Source organism: Battus philenor, unplaced genomic scaffold (assembly GCF_028537555.1).
Source record: "Battus philenor isolate CCGP_79_NKW_IND1 unplaced genomic scaffold, ilBatPhil1.0.hap1 SCAF_8, whole genome shotgun sequence".
In the NCBI taxonomy this organism is placed as follows: domain Eukaryota; kingdom Metazoa; phylum Arthropoda; class Insecta; order Lepidoptera; family Papilionidae; genus Battus; species Battus philenor.
In genome coordinates, this window is record NW_027181748.1 from 3,932,265 (window position 1) to 3,956,629 (window position 24,365).

Consider the following 24,365-nt stretch of genomic DNA (forward strand, 5'->3'; position numbering starts at 1 on the left):
AAACATTTTAATGGAACTATATTAATTTAATTTTAAAATTACACATGAAATCGCTGTACATTATCTAATAAGTGACTTAAATTGTAATATATAAGTTTATATTTTATTATCACTAAAGACTAGTATCTACAAATATTTTGTGAACGATATTTTTTAATCATTTTGGATTTCCCTTAAACCATAATCTCATTATCGTTAAATTGTTTTAAAATTAATTTTTAAACATTAATCTTTGTCAAGATTGACAGCTAAGTGTTGCCACTGTTTATTAAATTAAAAAAAATCAAATTATACAATAGGTTTTACCGAGTATTGATGGAAATATACATCTTTTACTAAGTTACTTTTCAGATCTTAGAGGACGTTTCAAATCTGCACTTTTTATTTACAGTGAACCTTTTTTTTATTTCATAAATAAAACATAACATTAGATGGATCCATTCTTTATTTAAAGTTATTAACTTTATTAATGGACGGTTTATCATAATAGCCAGTGATCGAAATAGATACATCAATTTTGACACTTGCATCGTACTCATAAAATGGATATAGTTTTGTTTGCAGTAATTACAAATGGCGGTCATTTTGTTAACTGTAACAACCAATATATATTTACAATACAAATGCTGCAGTGACAACTGACAAAATGACACTGTTACTTTAAATGCTTTATAATCATTTCTTAATTGGTTCAAAATAAATATTGTGTTATATTTACTAAAATGACAGTCGTGAAAATGATGCAACGGATTTTCTATCGTCAAGTTCACGATGTTGGTATCTTTAATTGAAAGCAAATATCCGTCTTTCTAGTATTAAATACGTCTCGTAAACGAACCTGACTTTTAATATCGATATTTTAGCTAATCTTTGAAAAGCAAATAAGAACAAGTCAAGCTTTCATCTTTAAACTTAATGCTTCGTGTCATTTCAAATAGAAATTTATCTCGTGTGTATGTCAAATATTAATATATAAGTATGACATCATTATTATCTTGGTGGAATGACGAAGTAGTCAAGGTCACGGGAAGTCGCTGGCGATTGTAGAGATCTTTAGGGAGGCTTCTGACTTTCAGTGGCTTGAAGTCTATCGACTGACATAATGATAATAATGACGTCATTTGCGAAAAATCTTTTTACTTAGAACTCCGATTAAAAAACTTCTAGCTGATTGTGATGTACAATCCTGAACACAAATGTTTTATAAGAAAAATTAACTTTAATAAACGTGTCCTTTTCATCTGAGGGCTAATATCTATCTGCTGCAATCACACTTTCTCGCCTTCTAAGTTCTGCACGTTATAGTAGGAATGATCAGGGAATCGTTCCAACTCTATGTAATCCATTTCGGTACAGAGCAGACGTTCCAACATGGAGACCACCTCCTTGAAGTCAGGCCGGGAGGAAGGTTCCGCTTCCCAGCAGTAATACATTATGTTGTACAGTTCGCGACGACAGTGATCAGGTTTCTCCAAACGATGTCCGTCACGGACCTGGAATGTAGAGATACAATATACAGGGTGATTATATGTAAGAGCAAAAATTTAAACGAGTGAATGTACAGCCCATTTTTGACAAATCAGCTATTCATTAACTTCTGTAGATATTTCATAATGCCCTCAATTTTCTTTTGATCAGGCTATCGCTCCATGGAAAATTCCAGCGTCCTCTATGGGGTGGTACCGCCTACGAAATCTATACTTCCAACGATTAAATGGAATGAATACAAGGATGAATACTAGGTGTATTATATTAATATCGGGTATGGTGTATTCATTCGATTGGGGATTGGTTTAAATGAAGCGTATACTGATTAGAAGAATTCCTTATCAATTGAAATTACTGGATTGGCGAAGATAGTAAATATCTTGCATTCAAAAATCAAGGTTTTTATTCTTCCTAAAGCAGCATCTACTTTAAAAAAAAACTAATATTAAAAGCTTTTAGAAGTCGATTTAACGATTCTGATCGAAAATGTTTTTCACGCAGATTTATTTATTTCTCTTTAAAAGACTCATAATTATGCGAGAATTATCCCTATAAAAATGTGGATTAAAATATTTTCACAAAGTTTATAATTACATGATACTGATAGAATAATTGAAAAACAATTTTTTTTTTTATCATAACAGATAATTAAACTTTTAATTAATCAGATTTTTAACATAAATTGTAACTTTTCATGGCTACACGTATAAAACAAAAAGTCACAAGATCAAAATAGCTATTATCTTTTAATCTAAAACTTCGGGGTCTAAATATAGCTTTAGCCAAATAAAACGAATAGCTATAAAATAAATACCTTCTTGCTTTATCAATTATTTATCGAAATGTCGTTACTGAGATAAATCATAGATATATTGTAATAAAAAACACATCAATTGTCTCAGTTCTCCTCATTTTATATGGCCAAAGCTATTTACTTTTCTACTAGTGAATAAAGATTTATAGCAGAACAGCGTCCCACGACAGCTTCGCGTCGCTAACAGTGATTTTTTGCGTAAATTATTGTACTATAAGAATCTTTCTAAAATAATAGTAGCCAAGTTACTCCGTATTACATCAGCTACCTTCCAATATAAATCCTGTCAAAATCGATCCAGCTATTTTAAAGGTTAGCCGGAACAAAAAGATAGACAGTCAGACAAAAATAAAAAAATGTGATTTGGATACATGTCCCGTACACACATATATATATACATATATGTGTGTGTTTGTGTGTTTTGTAAAACGCGGTTATTTTAATATTACAATGACACTCCAATTTAATTTTTTTATATAGATAGATCATAGACACGAAGGAAATTAGTTGAATATTACATTATCCACAGATGTAACGTATAATGCACGTAAAATATTTAACCTGGGATGATAACGAATAAAAAATATTTCTGAAATTCATTAGCTACTTAATTTTAATTATTATCTTAATTAAAAAGTGAAAATGAAAGTAGAGAATTCATGTTCAGTACACGCTTATATTGTAGTCACAGTATATAAAATAAAAATTCTTACCAATGTGTTCTATAACAATGTAATATATAATCACAGAATTAATATTAGATAAACGCGAATTCAGTACGAATCGTGATCATTGGTGTTACGAAACATTTAAACCGCGATGCAATATGTTAAAAATAAAATTTATTTCAGTAGTACAATCATATCCTAGTAATTTAAATATCTATAGTCATTACTTTTTTCTAGAAATACACAAATCAAAACTTTTTAGAACATCAGGCTCATGGAAGACTTCGTTAGCTCGAAGACTAGTTCGAATTTTGTCCTAATTTTGTTTCCGTTATTTAGGTTGTGTATTGAATATTGTTATTAATTAAAAATATGTTTTAATTTAGTCGATTTTACCTTTCGCATAACATCCCCCGCTGATAAGCCCGGGTAGGGCGTGGATCCGAGCGTGACTATCTCCCAGAGCAGTACACCGAAACTCCAAATATCTGATTTCACGCTGAATATATCATCGTAAAGGGACTCTGGAGCCATCCATCTGTTGGGAAAATAAGCTTTCTTTATTGTCTTATGTTTATGTCTAAAGAGCATATATGAGGTGTAAATGTACAAAAGTATAAACTACAGGGGCTTATTTTAATTGCTTAATAGGTTAAATATATTCGATAATAAAATATATTACTATATAAAATTAGTTCAATAATGGTTACTAAAAAGTAAAATCCACAGTAAAGTAATAATTAGTTAATGGTTAATTTTATTAATAAATATTAAATAATATTTTTATTTATCTAACTCGGTGTTTGGCACTGGTCGGTGTAACATACGGTGTAACACTAAGGATGCCCCGTAGAGGGGTGAAACACGCGTTGAGTGAATTAACGGTAGTAGTTGTGTAATTCGCATTGTTTGCCGCACGCGCATTTATCAGCGGGCTGGCGGGCGGTGCACTTCATTGCACGACTACTGCTGCATAGCGGAAGTAGCTATATATTAGTCTCTTTCTTACTTAATATTTTTATCATCATATTAGCCGTAATCTACCGGCCATAGGCCACCCCTATATATTTTCAAGAGGCACTAATTTTTTGCAAAATATTTTTAATTGGTTTCAACTGCTTTATAGAAGATACTGTTGAATTTGTTTTTAATTCTGCCCTTTTTCCATGTACACACACACACATGTACATATACGAGAATATATTACTAGAGTCGTTAATCTTTAAAATAAATAGTTTACCTGTAATCGGATTAGGAACGATTTACTAAAATGACATCCAAAATGTATTTCGTGTCTGTAACGTAAAAAGGTCTCTCGTATATCGTAATTTCAAATTGGAATTCCGGAAACTTAAAACTATTAAGTTGATAGTTGATCGATACTATTTTCTTTGATTTTCGATTAGTTTGAAAATCGATACAAAGATTTCGCCAAGGAGCATCTTAATATAAAAGAGTTGCATAAGTTTTTAATTAAACCGAGCATAGTGTAGTTACGAGCCGAGTTTCTGTGGAAGTTCGAATGGCAAACGTAAAGATCTGTAGAAGAAAGTAAGTAAGTAACATAGCACAGCATGTAAGTAAGTTGCATTAGGCTAGTAATATAACGCGCAGAACAGAAAACCTTTTGGGGTCTCGGAATTTTGAAGACTGTTCACTCATAAGGTGGACACATGACGTGGTCAAGATCGTCGAAAGTCGCTAGATGCAGGTGACTTTCAACCGTAAGAAATCTTTAAACAGACCTATATTCAACAGTTGGCTGAGATGGTGATAGTTGTTACAATTACAGTTTGTGTACTGGTGAATAATTTACCATCTATTCCGATCACTGTTTAAATAATAATTCTAAAACCACAAAGAAATATATTACTACACTTTGAAATATATATTTCAGATCTTACCTAATTGGGAGGCGGCCGTCACTTTTCCTTTCATAAACATGTGTGCCAGCTACGTCCCTCGCTAGCCCGAAGTCCGCGACTTTACACGTTCTCTCCTCCGTAATTAAAACGTTTCTAGCCGCCAAGTCTCGATGTATTATCTGTTCAAAATAATTAAATTTAGAACACGATCTTCCTATGTAGATATTTCCTTTTAGCGAACTGTTATCAAACGAGAATTCATTATACCATCTAGAAGTTTAAAATTGTATTACGTAATAATAAAAGAAATCATGAATTTGATTTTTTTCCTTTCATCTAAAATAAATACGAAACAAAGAACTCTGGAAGTATTAATTTTACGTTTTAATTTAATTTAACAATGAATTTTACTAATTACATTATCTAAACGAGTACAATAAAGAGCACTAAAATTAAATTTAATTTTTTAAATTAAATTATATTATTTCGTTTATTTAATAATATTTGAGCAGCGGTCGCCACTTCGTATTGTTAAAGGTCAAGCATTTCAGAGACATTGGTCGTCCCGTTCATGAAATTTAAACTTAAATATGTAATAATAATTTTTTTGACGAAATTTGGAATAAATGTGTTTCCACTTGATATTAAGTGATGAAGTGGCGTTCTAAAACGCAATAATCTTGTAATAAAGTATTGGCTCTATATTTGAAAACATTCGAGTATCAGTACGTACGGATGCATAAACGCAGTCAAACGATTTCATATCCCTTTGCTGTTCGCAATAGAAACGTTTTGTATGATATATCAGACAAAGGAATGGATATCTCGGTATTCACTGATAATATTACGGTAATACAAGAGTTTTATTATTATATACAGGTAAATTTGATTAACGACTATGAAACATTATGACAAGTCGTGAATTCAATTCTCGGGACACAGTACTATTTATGTGAATTATACGTAACTGTTCATAAAGGTTAAAGTAAAAATTTGTTCTATCTTATACACTAAAATTGTCATACTTAAGATAACATATACTTAACAGCGTTTAACCAATTATTCCTAAGCAAGTTATTAATAATCAGTGGTCTACTTAGATTTCGTAAAGGCGAAGGTTATTGCGATGTCAAAAAAAATATATATTTCAGAGTGATAATTAATTTAAAGTCTTGATTATAAACAAAAATTACTTCCAAAAATATGTTTACCTTATAAAAACTTCAAGAATAAAATAATTAATGTAAATATTTAATTTTTGGATTACATCCTAGTAATTTATCTTTTCTAAAAAGTTCCCTGAGAATCGGCAGGAACGTCCTCTGCCGACCAAAATACTACACTACAATCAGTGGAGGATTCGATTCCCGGAAAATAATCGAGTATATTATACACACTACATGCATTAATTATATGGAATTGCCACTGCTCACGTATGTTTCCAGAAGATGGACAGAAGCGTCCTCTGCGTGCCATAAAACCACATTGCGATCGTCAACCTGCCTGCCAAGAGTGCCGATTATGGTATAATCATAGTTGGCTAGCTTTCTATATCTTTTGGGGAGGCAGTGTCTAATTGCAAGCATAGACTTTTCAATGCTTTTTAACCATGTAATTTGTTTTGACAGCCAGAAACAAGTGTTTTAGATTATTTCATGACTTAAATGGGGCAGAAAAGTGATGCCCTTACATTCCTCTTGTTCCGACAAATATCAAAAACAATTAGTGGGAACAGTATAGCCGCTTTAAAGTTTTGCGCTTTGCAAAACATTTAGGAATTTTTATACGTCGTATATAAAAAAGTATCACTTTCACTAACCTTTTGAAACAATTTCAGAAACCACTTAAACTATAATAAATTTATTAGTTAAAAGTCCTAAACAACGACAAAAAAAAATTAGTGGGTCAATTTTTTCATTAAATGTTACAAAGACGACCGAGTTGATTGAATCAACTTTACGAAATAGGCAATAAAGTTTTGATATAAGCGTGAGATACCTGTTCATTGTTTACTGTTCGTAAAACTTTATTGTTACAGTACAAAGTGAAGTTGTAATTTCCTTTAGGTCTTTTTATTTACCTCCATTACGAGGTTCACTTTCTGAAACCTTTATTGCTTGTGACGATTTTAAGTGCTCTAGATCTTAACCCGAATACAGAAAGACAGCTGGCAGACAGGTTTCGACAAGCTTATCGGCGCTGGTTTTCTGCTTTGTTTAGAAACTCGGTGTCTTAAACCAGCGCAGATTACTCGCGCTGGCTAGTTTCGATAAGCGCTGGTAGTTGCCCAGTTGCAAGTTTTCGGGGTTATGTAAGACTAGCTGTTCTGATAGACTTTTTACTTTCAGAAATTATTGACTTGACTTAAGTTCCTATGTCCTTCAGGCGGAACAGAGAGCGTCTACAAGACATCGCAATCCCGGTCGGTCTTAAACCTCGCGTTTTAACTCGGAGTACGTTTTCCTTATATGCTCCACTCCTGTAATGACCGTCCGCCGCCAGGACTATTATATAGGGATATTATATATATTAGGGATTCAATTCTAGATCTTGCGTCGTGTCGTATTGTGAGTCCTTACGGAGCATATGGCCTATCCACCTCCATTGTTTTTTTGTTGTTCATACTTGCATCTTAACTTCACTGCTAAGGATCGTGTCCTTTTTTGGAAAGGCTGTCGCTACATCATTCGTGCCGGTCTTAAGCGGTGTGTCTTGCTAGGGCTTTTGTGGTATTGTTCGTGATTCGGACCTAATCGGACCAGCGCATGAGGCTGTAGTCTCGTGGTTGCAGTCTATTTCTTTTGTTAAAGTGTTAAACAATAAACAATGAAGGAGGGTAATACTCACTCCTTTGTTGCTAAGGAAGTCCATGCCTCGTGCCACCTGGAAGGCAAAATGCGTCAAGTCACGCGACGTGAGGAACTGGCTGCCGGCGTGCGTGTTCCCATAGTGGCGACCGGCCCTGGACTCGCGCAAGTACTGCTGCAGTTTACCCAGGCTCACGTACTCCATTATCACGAGCGTTGGCTCCTGGAAACCATTTTGTAACGTTTATGAGTAATAGTCTTCGTTAATGAAATATAAATTTAGAAATTTCTGAGGTTGTTACCCAGCACGGTTGTTTATGTTTATATTTATTTATACTAATTAAAAGTAACACTATTGTGATTTGAATCAATATTACAGTTTTAAACAGGATCTTAATTTAAAAACAAACTTGATTCTCAAATTTCATAAAAGTACTTGAAAATTATTTTTTCAAAATTGGCAAACTTGCAATATTTATGACGAATAAATTTTCACGAAATATATGTAACTTATATATATATATATATATATATATATATATATATATAACATGAACATTAAATACTATGACAATTAAAAACCTTGTGGAAGAGAATAAAATCAAAATGAAGAAGCATTAAAATATCAACCATGTTTTATACAAGTAGCAAACATTTTTATCATAATTTTATTACATAAAATATTATAAATATTTTTGTGATTAAAAAATCTCTACAAATCAAATTAATAATTTACTGTATGTTTTCAGTACTCTGTATAATTTCTAGGCAACATGGTAATCTCTAAAATCGTTTTAAATAATTAAATATTACTTGACTTATAAAACGTAAGAAGATAAAACTTTTATTACAATTTATATAGTATTGATTATTCAAAAACTACTTCAAAAGAATGTAAATAAATGAAACCCAATGCAAACGTCTTAACTTCAATATGAGTTATACTTTGTATTCGGTTTTAACTAAACATTTGATTTACTGAACAAAGTCAAAACCTCATTGTTACTAGCACTATAAAAATAATTACCTTCTCAGTGCAACAAGCTATCAGCCGCACGACGTTGGGGTGCGTCCCTAAATTCTTCATCACAATCAGTTCTTGCAGTAAATCGCTTCTTTCTTTCTCTGAAGCATTCTCTTTAAGGGTTTTCACAGCCACTGTTTGTTCGCCTTTTTTACCTAGGTATGCAAAAATCTTATTTTTATTTATTATATAACGACGCTACTATCAAGAATTAAAAAAAATATATTAGTTTTATGGTTTAGTTTACATATTGTAACGTAACATAAGTTTATCTTAATAATATCTTAATTTTTCTTTTGTTATTCGATTATTTATTTTTTTCACCTAATTTTACTAATTATCTGTACACCTTTCAGAAGGTTAACTGGCAGATAATGTATTCGGCATTAAGTTCGCGTTTGTACTACGTACATAAGAAGTGTAAATAAATATACAAAGTAATGAATTTGATGTTAAAGAAAAGGCTTGTACATTGTGTAAACAAATTTATTATTATCGTAAAATTAAAAATTCTTCATTTTTTATTAAAACACAATAATGCTTAGACGTCATATATGTTTTCATTCCCATATTCAGGACCACTATCGACCGTAGCCCTGGTTTTCGAGTGTAATGAGGGCGCCTGGCCTCTTTGTTTTTGACATGACTTTTGCTAAGTCAGTTCGTTTTACGTGTCAATGCTAATTTATGTTTTATGATAATTTGTGTTTCCTAAAAATAAAGTAGATTACTAATATCTGAGTTTTATTATGGAATCCACAGATAAAAAAGACGCCAATATCGGGTCGCTAGACCGTTCTGGCTATAAAATTTATATGCACTAGTGTAACAAATTGTTTTGTAGAGAATTTATTACGGATTTCGAACAGGTCGTTATTAATGTTTCACAGTTTATAATGGTTTAAAAAAACGAGCTAAAAATAAGGTTTCACGACTCCCAGTTGTTGCAGTTGGTGAGGTTTTATGATATCACAAGTTCAAATGCTATTATTTATTATCTAGTCGACTAAAATGAGACTCGTGAGAATGCTGGTATTCCCGATATATCTATCTATCTCAATCATGGTTAATTTGCGAAACGGGCCAAAAAGAATTAGCACTAGTAAGTCCATCATGTCTTAGCCGATCCGTGGTCTCTATTTCAGAACCTTACGGCCCCAGCGGCTGTTTGTTTTACACAATGCCACTTCAATTTTCCAATTGCCTATGCTATATCGGCATTTTACATGAAGTTTTTCAAGAAATATTATTAGAAATGTGGACAATGTATTCATTCCTTTATAAATATATCGTGTTTGAAAATCGCTGTAGTTAGTAACTCTAAATTAATAAGATATACAATAAATCAACACGTAAAGGTGTCTCTTAGTGTCGGAGTAGTGGATTGCCTCGCTCTATCGTCGGACACAGGTAGTCGCATATAAGAGAACCGTTCAGTTATATACTAACCATCGATGTCTATTGCCTGAGCTCGCCACACCTGACCAAAAGCGCCTTCTCCCAAGATATTGAATATTTTGAGTCTATGTCTGGGGAACTCCCACTCGTCAGGCGGATCTTCTTTGCTGATCGTCGTTTCTTCGGATAACTGAAAGGAAACAATGTAATTAGTATCTGTAAGACCTTATATATTTGTATCGCTATGAGAATAAAATACGGAATCGTATTCGCATTGTCTGCTCATTAGCGTGCTATTTGTTTCTATCTATTGTTCTGCCTTAATTTATGCATTACAATAACATTGTCGCTTGCCAATGTACGGTATTTATACATATATATTTAGTGAAACATATTTTAACATGTATTTTATGATATGATACGTGTGTAATAAATATTTTGGTTATCGTTTTCAAACAGAATTTAAACTATTACTACAGTCCTTAGTTAGTTTAACCGTTAATTAGTAATTATGGGCCAAATAATGTAAAATTTAGTATAAAGTATATTTTATAATACTACCGAAACCTCTATACCGCGCCTAAAGAAAGCGCGGAGAGGTGTGGACCGAGGGAACAAGAACATACTATTTACATACAGCACTACATTTTTATACCGTGTTATGTCGCATAAGCTTTTGATATATATCAGCCATTAAAAAATATTTCTTGCGTATGTTGATATGCATTACAATAATTAAGAAAAAAAATGAAATTTTAAAACATACATTAAAGTTATGGGATTGCTTGGTAGGATACAGAGAAAGATATGAAGACATTTTGGCGCATACAATTAATTGTGAGATTTTGTTTTGATATAGTAGCAATAGTTAAACATATTTAAATTCAACAATTTAATGATTCAGATTTTAATCGTCAATTTTCAAGAAATGTACACGACCGCGAAATGAAGTAAACACAGATTTAAAAAAATTTGCAGAGATTTGATTTACAAATTTCACGTCGTGACGCTAGATGTGTTATTTGCATTAATCGAGATCGGTTTATAAATTTTTGATACTTGCACCATAAAATCATCATACGGATATGACTTTAGGAATGAAATAAGAAATTACAATTACTTATTTGAATCTTCATAACGACTTACAATACAATCTATACGTAAACAAGAACAAAAATAGTGGTCAAATGACAATATGGTATTTTATATCGTTTGACATGAATTCAGGCAATAAATGCTGCCCTTCAAAAATACGGGCAAAACGATTAGAGCTTTAGATGAAGACTTCTAAGCCTGTAGAAGAAAAATCAGATGCGATGTATTTTTATTATTTACTTTGAAAAATTGATTCACTCCAACATATAATATTGTTAAATCGCCAAGGTATGCAACAAATTTAGGTTCAACTTTAAGGTCCCTGTAGCGACCTCGGGGCTGGCCTGGTCAGTCCTCTGCCAACTTTCCAATCTGCACTCTCCTATTTATACTGACTACGATGCAAAAACTTATTCAATTTGTTATTGCATTGTACAGACAAGAGCTTTTTTATTATAAAATGAATTTAAGTTATGATATATCTGCTACTTATTGTGTTATTTTATATGTAATATAAATAATGTCCATACAAATGTAAGCGTTCAATATCGTTTCACGTCACTCCAGCTATTCCGATCACTGATTATTTAAGCGTCTGGTCGTCGAATTATGCGTCTATCAGGGATAAATGAGGAATATCGAGGTCAAGAGACTGACCTGCAAGTGACCGTTATCCCAGGACTCGTATCGATTAGAGTATGCGCGCGGCCTGTCCCACATGTTGATTGACGATTCTTGTAGCACGATGCCACTCGAGTCTTTGCTCTGTGGACAACATGGCTTTATGTATAATGATTTAGATGCTCCCAATCTATTCAAAATTAATGACTAGTGTTTTGAAACATAATTGATGGACAACAACTACACCTTGTATCTAATATATGAAGATGTAGTACTTAAAAGTGCACATGTACTCTCAGAAGAAAGTAAGCGTGTTAGCCGAGATCGACAATCGTGAAGCCGTGATTTTGTTCGATAATGATTCTTTAGCTCAATACGAGAAAGTGACGTCACTAGCAAGTCAAACGCAACCTAAGAGTGTAATTTTGTCTAGAGTTTTCAAATGTAGATTCTCATACAGCACACCGTTAATTCTTGCTATTTTGTGTCTGTTTTAAAAGCATGTTACCAATTATTTAAGGAATGCGGTATGGGTTAACGAGCACCGAACAGAGCATGATGTACAACAGCGAATTAAAGCTGCTGATGGAATACGCCATGTTTGCGGATGATGATACGGATGATGATGATACGATGATTCCGTGATAGCCTAAAGTCATAGATGTGCTTAACGATGCCTGCACGCTGGATACAGCTACCTCAGCGAAGGCTATGAACATTAAATTAATTATCCAAAATAAAACTGTTTTTGATTAAAATAGTAAAATATTTTCACTAGCTTCGCTATTCTTTACATCATTAGGTAATAGTGCGGCGTATTTTTCATTTATTTTATTACTTAAAAATATCCCACAAATAGTACTACATGTAATAATTACAATTATTACATGTAAAATTATTCTTATTTACATCGTCACATCTTCTTAAATTACAGAAGACATTATGCAAAGACCTACAAAATATTGAATATATCTCTATTAAATAGGTTTTTAAACTTACCTCAGTTGTACATATTATTAAGAACAAATGATGTTGATGACTAAATGGAGTGACTGCCTCAAGTCTATTATTTAAACACGGACTTTAGGTTCGACATAAAGATTTTATGATTTAAATCCATAAAATTAATCTATCGGAAAATGTAAGTTCATATGATTTTTATGATTAAATTTCATTATTTGCTTTATTACCCATTTACAATTTCCACGTAACAGAAATGGCAAAACACTGATCGTGCTTAGCATAAACCTTAAAGCTCTAGGGCTCTCTTAGTAGGATAGGTTTTGACTGTTATATAGATCAACTAAGAAGAAATAAGCTGTTTAATTCAGGAGCATTTAATTCTCCACGAAGTGATCAGACGCAAGGTCTCCTGAGAAAGGCCTTGTACCTGGGCCTGTTATTTAATATGCATAAATCGTATATCTGATTCAAGAATATCAGAGAGAGCCAAAATTAGACTTACATTTTTGCAATTGTTTGGGTACAGTTTATCTACGTGCTTGTATCCATTTTAATATAACAAATTACGTTTTAAATAATTTAATTTTTTTTAAATAATAATTTAAAAGTATCATAATATAATATAAGCAGAGGCCTTGTAAGCTTGAATTTGATCAAAGAAATCAAAATGACAATCAAAAACATAAGTCATTGCTCTATTGCTATTTGATTAACGACTATAACAAAACACATGCATTACCTAAATGTATTGTAACGGGTACGGATATTGAACCATTATTCATTCAAATGCTATCATTATTCATAACATTGTTTTAAGTTTTAATATTATGACTCACCATATCGTCCTTCTTGCTCTTCGATCCGTTAGAATTGTTCTTCTTGCAGACGAAAATGATCACCGCTGCCACTATGACCACTAAGCCGCCGATCGCAATTAGCGGTATAACCGTTAACGAGACGTCATTTCCTATGTGCGTCTCTTCAACTTTAGTATTATTTTTAATTTCTTCACGAGCTATTTTGTCTTGTGCAGGTTTTTTAGTTGAATAGGGCGTTGTTTCAGGTACTGTCGTTTCTTCGATATATCCTTTGGTTGTTCTTTGAGTTGTTCTAATGAACTTTGGTAGAGGCGGTAAATTGGAGAGGTCGGATAGGTTTGGATAGTTCTTCAGGCCGAACGGTGGTGGATGAAGCGATTTCGGTCTTTGACCTGTACTATCGGTAATTGTGGCCAGGACTTCCAGCCGTTGGGGTATAGAGCCATCATCAGCTGTGACCCACAACGAGAAGGATTGGTTTTCCTGTAAAAATAAAATAAGAAAACTTAAGAGTTGGGTTTTTGGATCATTGATATTAAGAATATCCGCAAGGCGTGATACGAACTTTTTACAATGGCATAAAATGGAAACGACTATCATAAAATTGTTCTCGGTGGTCGTACAACACACTTGCGTTTTGATTTAGTGGAATTGAATTTAGCATGCAATAAACTAGATTTTAGTACGAACAAAGAATTTATTTGTTGTAACCAATTTAGAGTACAAGTTTTTAAAAATGGACTTCAAAATTAAGTTTTTGTCTCGATAATAAATTTAGTTTGAATTTTTAAGTAGCGTTTATTTTCCAGGCAGATAGCCGTTAATTGCTTTAAAAAGATAGAGATAAGAGAAGAAGATTGCTGAAAGTTGTTTTACTTAGAGTAGCATTTTCGTAACCTTTTCACGTCTGCAATATGCTTAAGTCGCTGTGAAGTCTTTGTTTAAAATAAGAATAGCAATTCTCTTAAATAACAACTATTTGACCCAAAATCGGATATTTTTATACTCCTTAAAGATTATGTCGCTATATTAATATCATTAACTTGTCAGAGCGGTTTCTTCGCCATAGGTCCACAAGAATCCAAAGCGTAATGAATAAGCGTGACGTCGTGGATATGTTAAAATTGATCAACACTTACTTCACTGTCAACATTTACTGGAACCATTTCTTGACAAACTACGATAACTTAATAACAAAATGCCATTGACATTTTAAATAAAATAATCTAAGTTATTTTGTAAATAATACAATTATAAAACACGTGGTAGACTTGGAATTGTTGTCTAGTAGTTGGGTACTTTCCCCCAAAATATTACTTAATTTATATTTTGCTCGTTTTGTGCTCATACATTATAGGAAATACAATGAAGATGAAAATATTATATACTCACGTACACGAATACGTGTGGCGGATATCTTTTTTTATTTCCCCAACCTTATTCTGTTCTGTACGAATCTGATATACATATTTTTATTATTTAAGTATTAATTACCTTATCAACAAGAGAGTCATTCACAGTGACAACCCCAGATGCGGAGTCGATTTTGAAAGGCGCTGGTGGGCCGCTCGTCTCGAGACCGAACCTCACGCTCTCGTTGCCCGTGATCTCGCGCTGCACTCTAGTAACCACTGTGCCAATGGGGTCGGTGGACGACGCAAACCAATTGCGGTCCACGTGCATTATACCTGGCAGCTGCAGCGATGATCCTGAAAAAGGGATATTTCGTTAATATTAATAAAATATCGATTCAAAGTGACAAGGGATTCTTAAAGTTTGAATGCTCTTTCATTTGTAGATATCCTTGTTTTTACTTCATAAAAACTTTATTTTCTGGAACATTATGAAGGATTTAGATCTGTGAAGAGCGACTTTCAGACTTTCCTATAAAAGTATTTCAAAGCAGCATAGGAATGATCATTTAAATTTGGTCATAAAGGCGATGGACAAGGAATACAGCCGGTAAAGGTGAAAGTGTTTAATGTATTTGATAAAATAAACTGATATGGTTTGCCGAGTAGAATTTTAATACTTGGATATACCAGTATGACTTCAGTATCTAGTAAAATGGATAATTATGACGTCGTCCCTTTTGTAAAATAAAAGAAATAGTTTTGGTCTTATACCAAAGAAACCTTAGCTAAATAAGTTAATTTTCGTAACCAGCTTTTAAAGAAACATCGATAGAATATTTAAAAATATTGTTAGATGAAGAAAAAGGTCTGACCGCCAAGGTTAGACGTCAATGCATTGTAAGGAAGCCCCCATAAATCTGTTACGTGGGGCATCAGCTTCGAGCTATGAATCTGATCCCCCTTCTTACAACACGATATATTTTTAACTCACTTTTATTTTCATCAACGTGAACTGGATGAATCCATGGAGTGTTTAAAAATTACGTCTCTGTGAATCACATCACTACGTCAAATAAAGAGTTCTAACGTAATGTTAATTTCAATCATATTATAAAAACGAAATTATCATAACTGTGTTTTCCACATTGACATTGTAAATGTACATTCATACATTCATATCAATTTTTTTTGGCTCCAGTTTCTGGGGACTTCACATTTCCCTGATCCCATATCTGATTTTGAGACAGGGCATTTATATTTTTCAAATAATTCTTTTCACATACTTTTGTTTACTTATTCTTCCTTTATTCGTCACATATCTAACTTTCCTCTTCTTTCATTCTATAACTCTGTAGCATTCCTTTACACAATAATTTCTTTTCACGCATCGCTGCCTCTCTTCTTTCCTCAAATATCACAGATTTAGATATTTATCATATTTTTTAGCTTTTAGCTTTATTTTTATGCTTGACTATTCTGTATTATATTATATATTATTTCTTATGCTTATTTAATAAAGATTATCACATTTTATTACAGATGTGATTTTTAATTTATTCACAGTACTTTTGTTTGATTTATATCTGCCTATTTTGTTTGTGATTTATATGCAGCCGATAAACGACCACTGATATGCTTAAGCCTCTCCGGAAAACCTCCACAATTATGGGTTTTACTTACTTTATTATTTTGGCGGTTTACCTAGTAAATATATGAAAGTAAGTAAATACGATAGTTCGCGGACTCTAGATATGAAAGTTCGGAGATCAAATTGTAAAGCACAGAAAGGATAAAAGCGAATGAGCGTGTACAACTTTCTTTATCTAAAATTTTTTTCACTTTATAATGAGTTTCGTCTTCTATTGTAGTTTTAACTCAATCGAAGTGAAGTGAATTTTTTTACGAACAAAGTTGTTACAAAATGTTTCTTAAGATTGCGGGAGCTAAAATAAAATGCATCATTAAATTCTGAGAATACTTAAACCGTTTTTACAGAGAAGGACTCTTGAAAATTGACACAAACACAATTTTTATACCAGCCTAGGGTCATTTCAAATTAAATGTTCCGTGAAAACGCTTCCGTTGTTACAAATATAGTATATTTAATGGCTTCTTCATTCTTGCGGTAGACAGGCCCTTACATTTGTCGACAAGAGGCGAGATTAATTCTCTTAGCTTCTTCAAATACTTTATAATTTCAAGTACTTCTACAAATCATTACAAAAACATACTCAATATTTGTAAATTAATTCACATTTGTAAATATATTTCTGCGTAATTTACTTTAATTTTTTTTTATCTATTAGGTATTATTTTTATTACTTATACTCTGTGTATACTGTCTAGATGCAATTGTTTTGTGGAATAAAGGTTTATTCTAGTTATTTAACAAATAAAAATATTTTTGAATTTAAAATCCCAAAGTGCTCAAATTCATTTCTAACTATAAGCTCGTGGAATTGCTGTTTATTTTATTTACCCGCGGCAATGTCGATGATCCGTACAATGTATAAATTAATTAATAAAACTTTTTTTGTTTTGTATGTTGCTTTTACACAGCTAATATTTAATAAGCACTTGTAAATGATGTCGGTTTTGTGACGACAACATGTTATGAAAAGCTTCTTACGGAGTTATAAGCTAAGGATGATCGACAATCCTCTACTTATAAGTATCTTATATATAACCACTATGGAAATGCCTTTGGGGAAAACGTCAAAAGGGAAGACCGCTTACGAGATGGGCAGATGGGCAACTGGAGACAAACAGCACAAGACAGAAATCTGGGCTTCTTTGGAGTTATTTACTCGCGAAGGGGTTCTTGTAGATTAAATAAACAAGCTAGTAAAACAAGAAATTCATAACTATGTAACTTTTCTTCTACAATAAATTAAAGGCTTTATTATTATATTGGTTATATAATAATAAAACCTTTAATAAAGTAAAATAAACCTACGTAGTTGCAGACAAAGTGCAACATAAAATAAAAGTATTTTTAGTTTTATTTCTTAGTTAACTATGGTAAATCGAAATTAAAATGTTAATAATCAATACATGTAAAGTCATTCAATTCTTATAAAATGTCTTTAAAACTTTATAGTCCAAAGTTTTCACATTTACAACCCGGTTTGCCGACAGCATAAGCTATGAACATTATTGCAAGGGACGGAATATTTTACGATGTTCCTTGAGTTTAATTAAGATGTATTCAAGTTTATGCTGCAATTTAACATTATTAAACTCATGATTGAATGACCTCTAAACTGTTTCTTAACTTTACAAGTATATTATAGTACGCAAAGTACGCTGGCAAACTATTACAGTTAATTCACAAAATGTGAATTATTTAAAATTGGATTTCGGAAATCGAATCCCCGACGTACGATCGCAAGTCTCAGTCTACCGCTGAGTTTCTTGGCTCGTTATAACATAAAACATATTTTTAATTAATAATTACGATATTGATTATTTATTTAGTTGTATATTAGTAGCTATATCTTTATTCTATATACAATATATAATTCTACACTCTTCTGTTAAATTCCATATCTTTTCTATTTCATCCAAGGGTTGCCTTTAGAAAATAGTGGAAAGCGATAATACTGCCATTTATATTATTGTTCTAGGTCTTGATGTACAAGAACTAAATTAAACCGATAAGCAAATAACATAATTCATTGTATGAACACCAAAAACGAAAATATATTCATCAGTAGACTCACAAATACATATTTATTCATGTATTTAATATTATTGTATTTATCAAGATATTATTAGAATCTATGTACATTATCATACTTAAGTTGAAACATAATTTCCATCGTTAAAAATGTTATGATAATGTTGATATTTGCAGAAAACCCTTAGGCGTGTATGAAAAAGATTAGCATGGTTAAAATTACGTTGATATATAATTAATCTTTTTTTAATAAATTAAAGTGTGTATCTTTGTATGAGAGTAGTGTAAGTACGTAATCGAGAGTGTATGAGAGAATGTCGGGGAAGGGTATCCCCCCTTCCAGCATAGATTCGCATAAAAAATTTTGTGTGTATCATATAGACATACAAAAACTCTTAGTGTAATGATACATATACTTTTACGTTCACACTCGGAAGATTATAATAAGCAGTATAATGGACTCTCACCTCTGCTTTAGGAAGTCGTTTCTCATGTTACATAACCACAGTAGTGTGAACGAACGGTTATTGTTACACTCAAATCACAGAGACAATTATATTTAATGCAAATATGCTCTATACTGCTACGTACTGACTTTCACCATTACCAATAATGTAGAAAATTAGGGAGAAACATTTAAATGAGGCTTTTTAAATAACAAACACGTAAATAAACAGATTGATTTGTTATAGGTGTAAAAACGTTAAATTTTTGCACCTATATCAAATCATATGTATAAAGTAAAGTGGTCATGAAACATATTACATTAATTTATTTTTTCTACTGGAATGTGACACGCCAGTAACTTCTCGCAGTACAAAGTCCTGGGACAGATTTTAAAAAGTAGTAATTTGAAACGAAATTTGGAACGTATTTTTTGATAGAGTGTACCATACATAACTGGCAGCCTTTAAAGGTTTTACATATATAACCAAATACCCTTTTTATGTAAACAAACGTTAATGTTAGTATATTTTAGTTCAATTTTGTTTGTCCATTACCATTCATAGTGGCAAACTAACAACGTGGCAAAGCACTGAAGCTAACCAGCTAAAAGCTATTTGCAATAATTAAACCCCGGCAGTGTTGTATGTGTGTGTTTATAAACTTATCTGACAAACTCGACGAACCAACGTTTTTGTTTCACCTAACTTATACCAGATATACAGTAAATTCTCTTCATATTACTGCGTATATTATTTTTTAAATTACCTTTATTTGACCATCACCTGAAGTAAATAAATACCGTTGATAAAATTGACATTATATTGAATGAAATCACGTGATACGTTACGAGTCCATGCTTCGCAGTCAAAATTTTAACTAAAAACCGTGAATTTAGAATTAGAACCGATTGTTTTTTTATAATATTTTATTTAAGAACATTTAGTTAACGTGTAGTAAATATAAGTAAAACTTTCACTTTCGGGCAACATAATTAATCCGATTATTAGCCTAACAACGTATTCACTTACTTCAAGCAAACGAAGTGAAGTTAAAAAAACATTTTTTTTTTTAAATTTAATACTCATTATTGTAAACTGTAGAAAATATACACATAAAAGATCCGTATCAAATAGCGGCAACCCTCTCCCAATTGTCTGCGTTTAGTAAAGCGAAAAAAAAATTGTAAAAAAAAATACTAGCGATACAAATTAGAATTAATAAAAAAAGAAGTAAAGTACAACGGGCGTTCTTATCACACGAGGCAATTTCTTCCTGATAATCATAGAATGGAAATGTTAGAGCGATAAATAACGGGTAATGAATGTGTACATACAGACAAAACAGACTATATATATGCAGTATATATACTTGTAATAAATTCAATATTTTATAAGCTACAGATCATCATTCACTGCATTATAAAACGGTGAATGTACTCAGAATTACGCGAATGTACTATGTGAGGACTAAAATTAATTAAACTATATATATAGACGGCTAAGTTATGCTAGACATTAAACTCGACACAAGGGACGATATTCCAAAGTGATTGTTGTTTACGCGAATGTTACTCGTTCAAATAAAACTATTTCTACAATCATTAACAAGTTTTAAAGCAATCCGGAAGAACTAAGAAATATGAGCGCCCGATTATATTTATCATACAGTGTTCAGTTAATTAACTCAATATAAATCTTTTTTAAATAACGCCTAAAAGAATATTTTACTAAAAAGTATATTGTAGTATCACAGAATTTCTTACAGAATATACTTACGAGTGTAATGATTTAAATTCGTATCATTGTTAATCTAAAACGACTAACTTTTACTATGATGTATAAACCTTTACCAGATGCTTTTATATTTGTCATAATTGAATTTTTATTTTTCTCTCTCAAACATAAATATTTGGTCAACACTGTATTAAATGTAAAATTAATAAATTATTATTAATATATCGGTTTATACGTCGGCATGGGCGGAACAAAACACTCGAAACATCGAGAATATAAAAATACACGTGTAATTTGCTAATAAAACATTTTATTTAAATAATTTAATATGGTTGAATATGTTCTATGATTTTTAGAGATTTTGTAACTAACAAAAAATAAGTAAAATGGATATCAGGCTTTAGAGAAGCAATGCTAGAAAGCCAGTGATAAAACACACGTGTGTGGAAAAATGCTAATGGAGAAAACATCATTCAAATATACGAAGCGACGGCTTCCATCCGAGGTGAAAGTGCCCGGACACCTCACTTTCACTCGGCAACCTTGGATTACGGCGCGGCCACGTAATGTTACCGTATTATATCGCACGCAAACATATTTACGACACTAAAATTTCTCTACCAAAAACACAATGAGATTTCATTAAGATAATTTTTTTAAAATTAAAGTTCACATTTTTTTTATTTTAAAAGCGCTGTAGCTAGAATAATGATGAATAATTTTAACAAATAATTTGACTGTTATTATCATTATCGTATCGAGCTCTATTATTTCGTTTTTACTTGGTACTTTGACGTGGGTGGTCAGAGACTTTACGTTTAACATATGTACGCGGGTGACAGAAAAAAAAACATAATGTACCCGATTATCATTTTAAATTATTAATCAAAATCGATACAAAAGCGGATATGGTACCTTAAGATTACTGTTACCTTTTCTATAATGCCAGTAACATACGTCGTTATCATATATCATCTTATTAATAATATTAAAACAATACAAGCCTTTATATCCTCATACGATAGTCAAAGGCTCCATCAAAGATCGCCACGACGCCAAGACCGGCCACTTTCCGTCATTTCCCGTCACCTTAACTAAGTCGATGACTGAACACCTAGTTAAGACTATCCACGCCACGTTTCCTGTTACATACAAACTTTTCTGTTTTTCCTTACTGAATTAGATTTGATTGTCATCAAAATAATCTAATGACTACTTATTTATCACAAGCACCTGTAAGAACATGTCGTTAATATAACTTTTTTAATACAGCTATGCCTCAAAAGGTGTGAAAAGGAGTCGATATATATTTTTTTACAAACTACGGTGAATAGTCTAGCAATTGAAATTTTTCCACTTAAACTAGAATATCGGAAGTTCTGTACCGTTTAGTTATGCGCTAATAAAATTCGGTGTCAACGCAGTATATCATATTGAAATCATGTGTTATACAATTTTTCGTCATAATTGACGTGGTTTCAGCCCATAGACGACCACTGCAAGGTATCTATGGTGGTATATACCATAATCGCCAAGCTTAGCTGGAGGATCATCGTTCGCAATGTAGTATTCTGGTAAGCAAAGAACGCTGCTGCCCATAATCGGGAAACATGTTTGGCAGTGACAACCCTATATAACTAATGCACATCGTGTGAAAATCATAAGATTGTTTGCCTGGAATCGAGCCTACGACTTGCGACTGCAAGTATCACTCCTTTATCGCCAGGTCAACAATTAGTAACAATACATTTTTAAGTTACTCGTATTTTATTTCATAAATATCACAAATACAATATAACAGTGTATTTATATAGTTAAAATATTCTTACAACACAAACTAGTATATTTGCATTGAATAGTATTGAAAGTAATTATAACGGAACTATTTTCTCATTGTTTCTAACACAGTCACAAACAAAAGAAAAAAACTTTGTTTTCATGGAATCCGACTAACTACTTCACATATAAATATGTGTTGTATATACATGTAAAAACATGAATCTCTTTTTACCTTAGTCACGATATAACTTTTGATGTAACCGACATTATTAATCTTATCCCAAATTATTTTTTGAAATTTTTTCTAAAAATGTGGTAACATTTTAGAAAATTATATTAGTATTGTAACATTACGTATTCGATAGTTTGCGCTGCATTTTTTACAGCTGCATCTGTCATTATTTACCGATCACCATATTTATTTATTTCACATTCAATCGATAAATAAAGAGTTCACTCTTAAATGAGTTATTTTTTATTTTTATTTAACAGATTCTCATTTATATACAAAAAAGTAAAAAGGGTGGTCTTATCATACAAGTTACTTTAAATTATTTTTTTCTCTGAATGCGACAGGTCAATAGCTCATCGTAGTACGAAGTCTGTTAGTTCAGCTAGTTATCTATAGGCACGACAAGGCATAGGTTTCCCCCAAAGATATCTATGGGAGTTATACCATAATCGCCATGAATGGCAGGCGGGTAGGCAATGACAGTGTGGTTTTATGGTACGCAGAGGACGCTGCTGCCCATCTTTAGAAAACTTGTTTATGAGCAGGAATAATACCATATATGTGTAATGAGCAAAGTGTGAATTATTTAAGATGTACCACGGGAATCGAACCTGTGACTTATCGCAAGTCTCAGTCCTTGCTGCTGGTCTACCACTGATCATTTTTTCTTAACCTCAACATTTTAAATATCGAACTTCAAATATATTATTTCCTTCTGTAAAGTTTTTTTTAAAAAAACTTAAATTGTCGAATCAATGTATATTTATTACTACACTTTATAAAATTAATTAAAAAAAAACAATTAGTTATATTATAAATAAAGGAACCTGTAATACATGTGTATTAAATATAAAAATAACTACTCGATTTCTATTAAAAATGTACCCTTCAAAATCGTTCTCTTGTAAGTTAAATACACAAATTTAGGTAGTATTTTAATTAATATACATTAATTTTCTTCATTTACGTTTAACTAATCAAGTTAATTTAGATTTGAGTATTAATTAGCAATACAGTGCTTTTACATCTGCGCCTTTTTAACATCTGTTTCTTTAATAATTTATAAACATTAATTTGAAATATATACAGTACAGAAAAATAGGCAGATGGCCGAAATTCTCTTTCGTAAAACATTACGATTATTATAATTATACGACGAAACGTAAAACAAACGATTTTTTTGAACATAAGTAACTTCTTTTATGTTCTTATACGTACAAATTAAAGGTATATTTTATGCTGGTACTTATATAATCAAATTCTAATGTACTAGTCGAATATGAATATTGACATTTTATTTTTATGTTTAAAATCAAAATATGATTTACATATAGAAATATGAGGTGTGTTTTAATTTAAAATAATTTTAATAATATTGTGCTTCATAAGTATTCAATTAATTTAAAAAATCGAATGTTAAGATCATGGTCATTGTTTTCTTTGATAGCGAAGGCATAACATTATCAGAATTCGTCACAACGTTTGCGAGATGATAAACGATGAAAAGGAGAGGAAAAAATTGGAAAATTGGCAAAAATATGACTTGTCCACACCCGCCTTACTCTCCGAATTTCACCAT

General features: G+C 31.8%; 1 protein-coding gene across 3 annotated transcripts in view; it reads right to left on the reverse strand.

Annotated features, from left to right (window-relative positions):
• Positions 1–223: 223 nt before the first annotated feature.
• Positions 224–24,365, reverse strand: part of Cad96Ca (tyrosine kinase receptor Cad96Ca) — a 97,600-nt gene continuing 73,458 nt past the window's right edge. For 2 of the 3 annotated variants that reach the window (XM_068774986.1, XM_068774985.1), the window contains exons 3-11: positions 15,056–15,270; positions 13,580–14,044; positions 11,817–11,924; positions 10,116–10,254; positions 8,670–8,821; positions 7,683–7,865; positions 4,875–5,014; positions 3,367–3,508; positions 224–1,493 (exon numbers count right to left, since the gene is read on the reverse strand). In XM_068774986.1, the coding sequence (XP_068631087.1) occupies positions 1,269–1,493; positions 3,367–3,508; positions 4,875–5,014; positions 7,683–7,865; positions 8,670–8,821; positions 10,116–10,254; positions 11,817–11,924; positions 13,580–14,044; positions 15,056–15,270 (1,769 nt within the window). In that variant the 3' untranslated portion in view covers positions 224–1,268. The remainder of the gene's footprint in view (positions 1,494–3,366; positions 3,509–4,874; positions 5,015–7,682; positions 7,866–8,669; positions 8,822–10,115; positions 10,255–11,816; positions 11,925–13,579; positions 14,045–15,055; positions 15,271–24,365) is intronic. The other variant, XM_068774987.1, reaches the window with a different exon arrangement.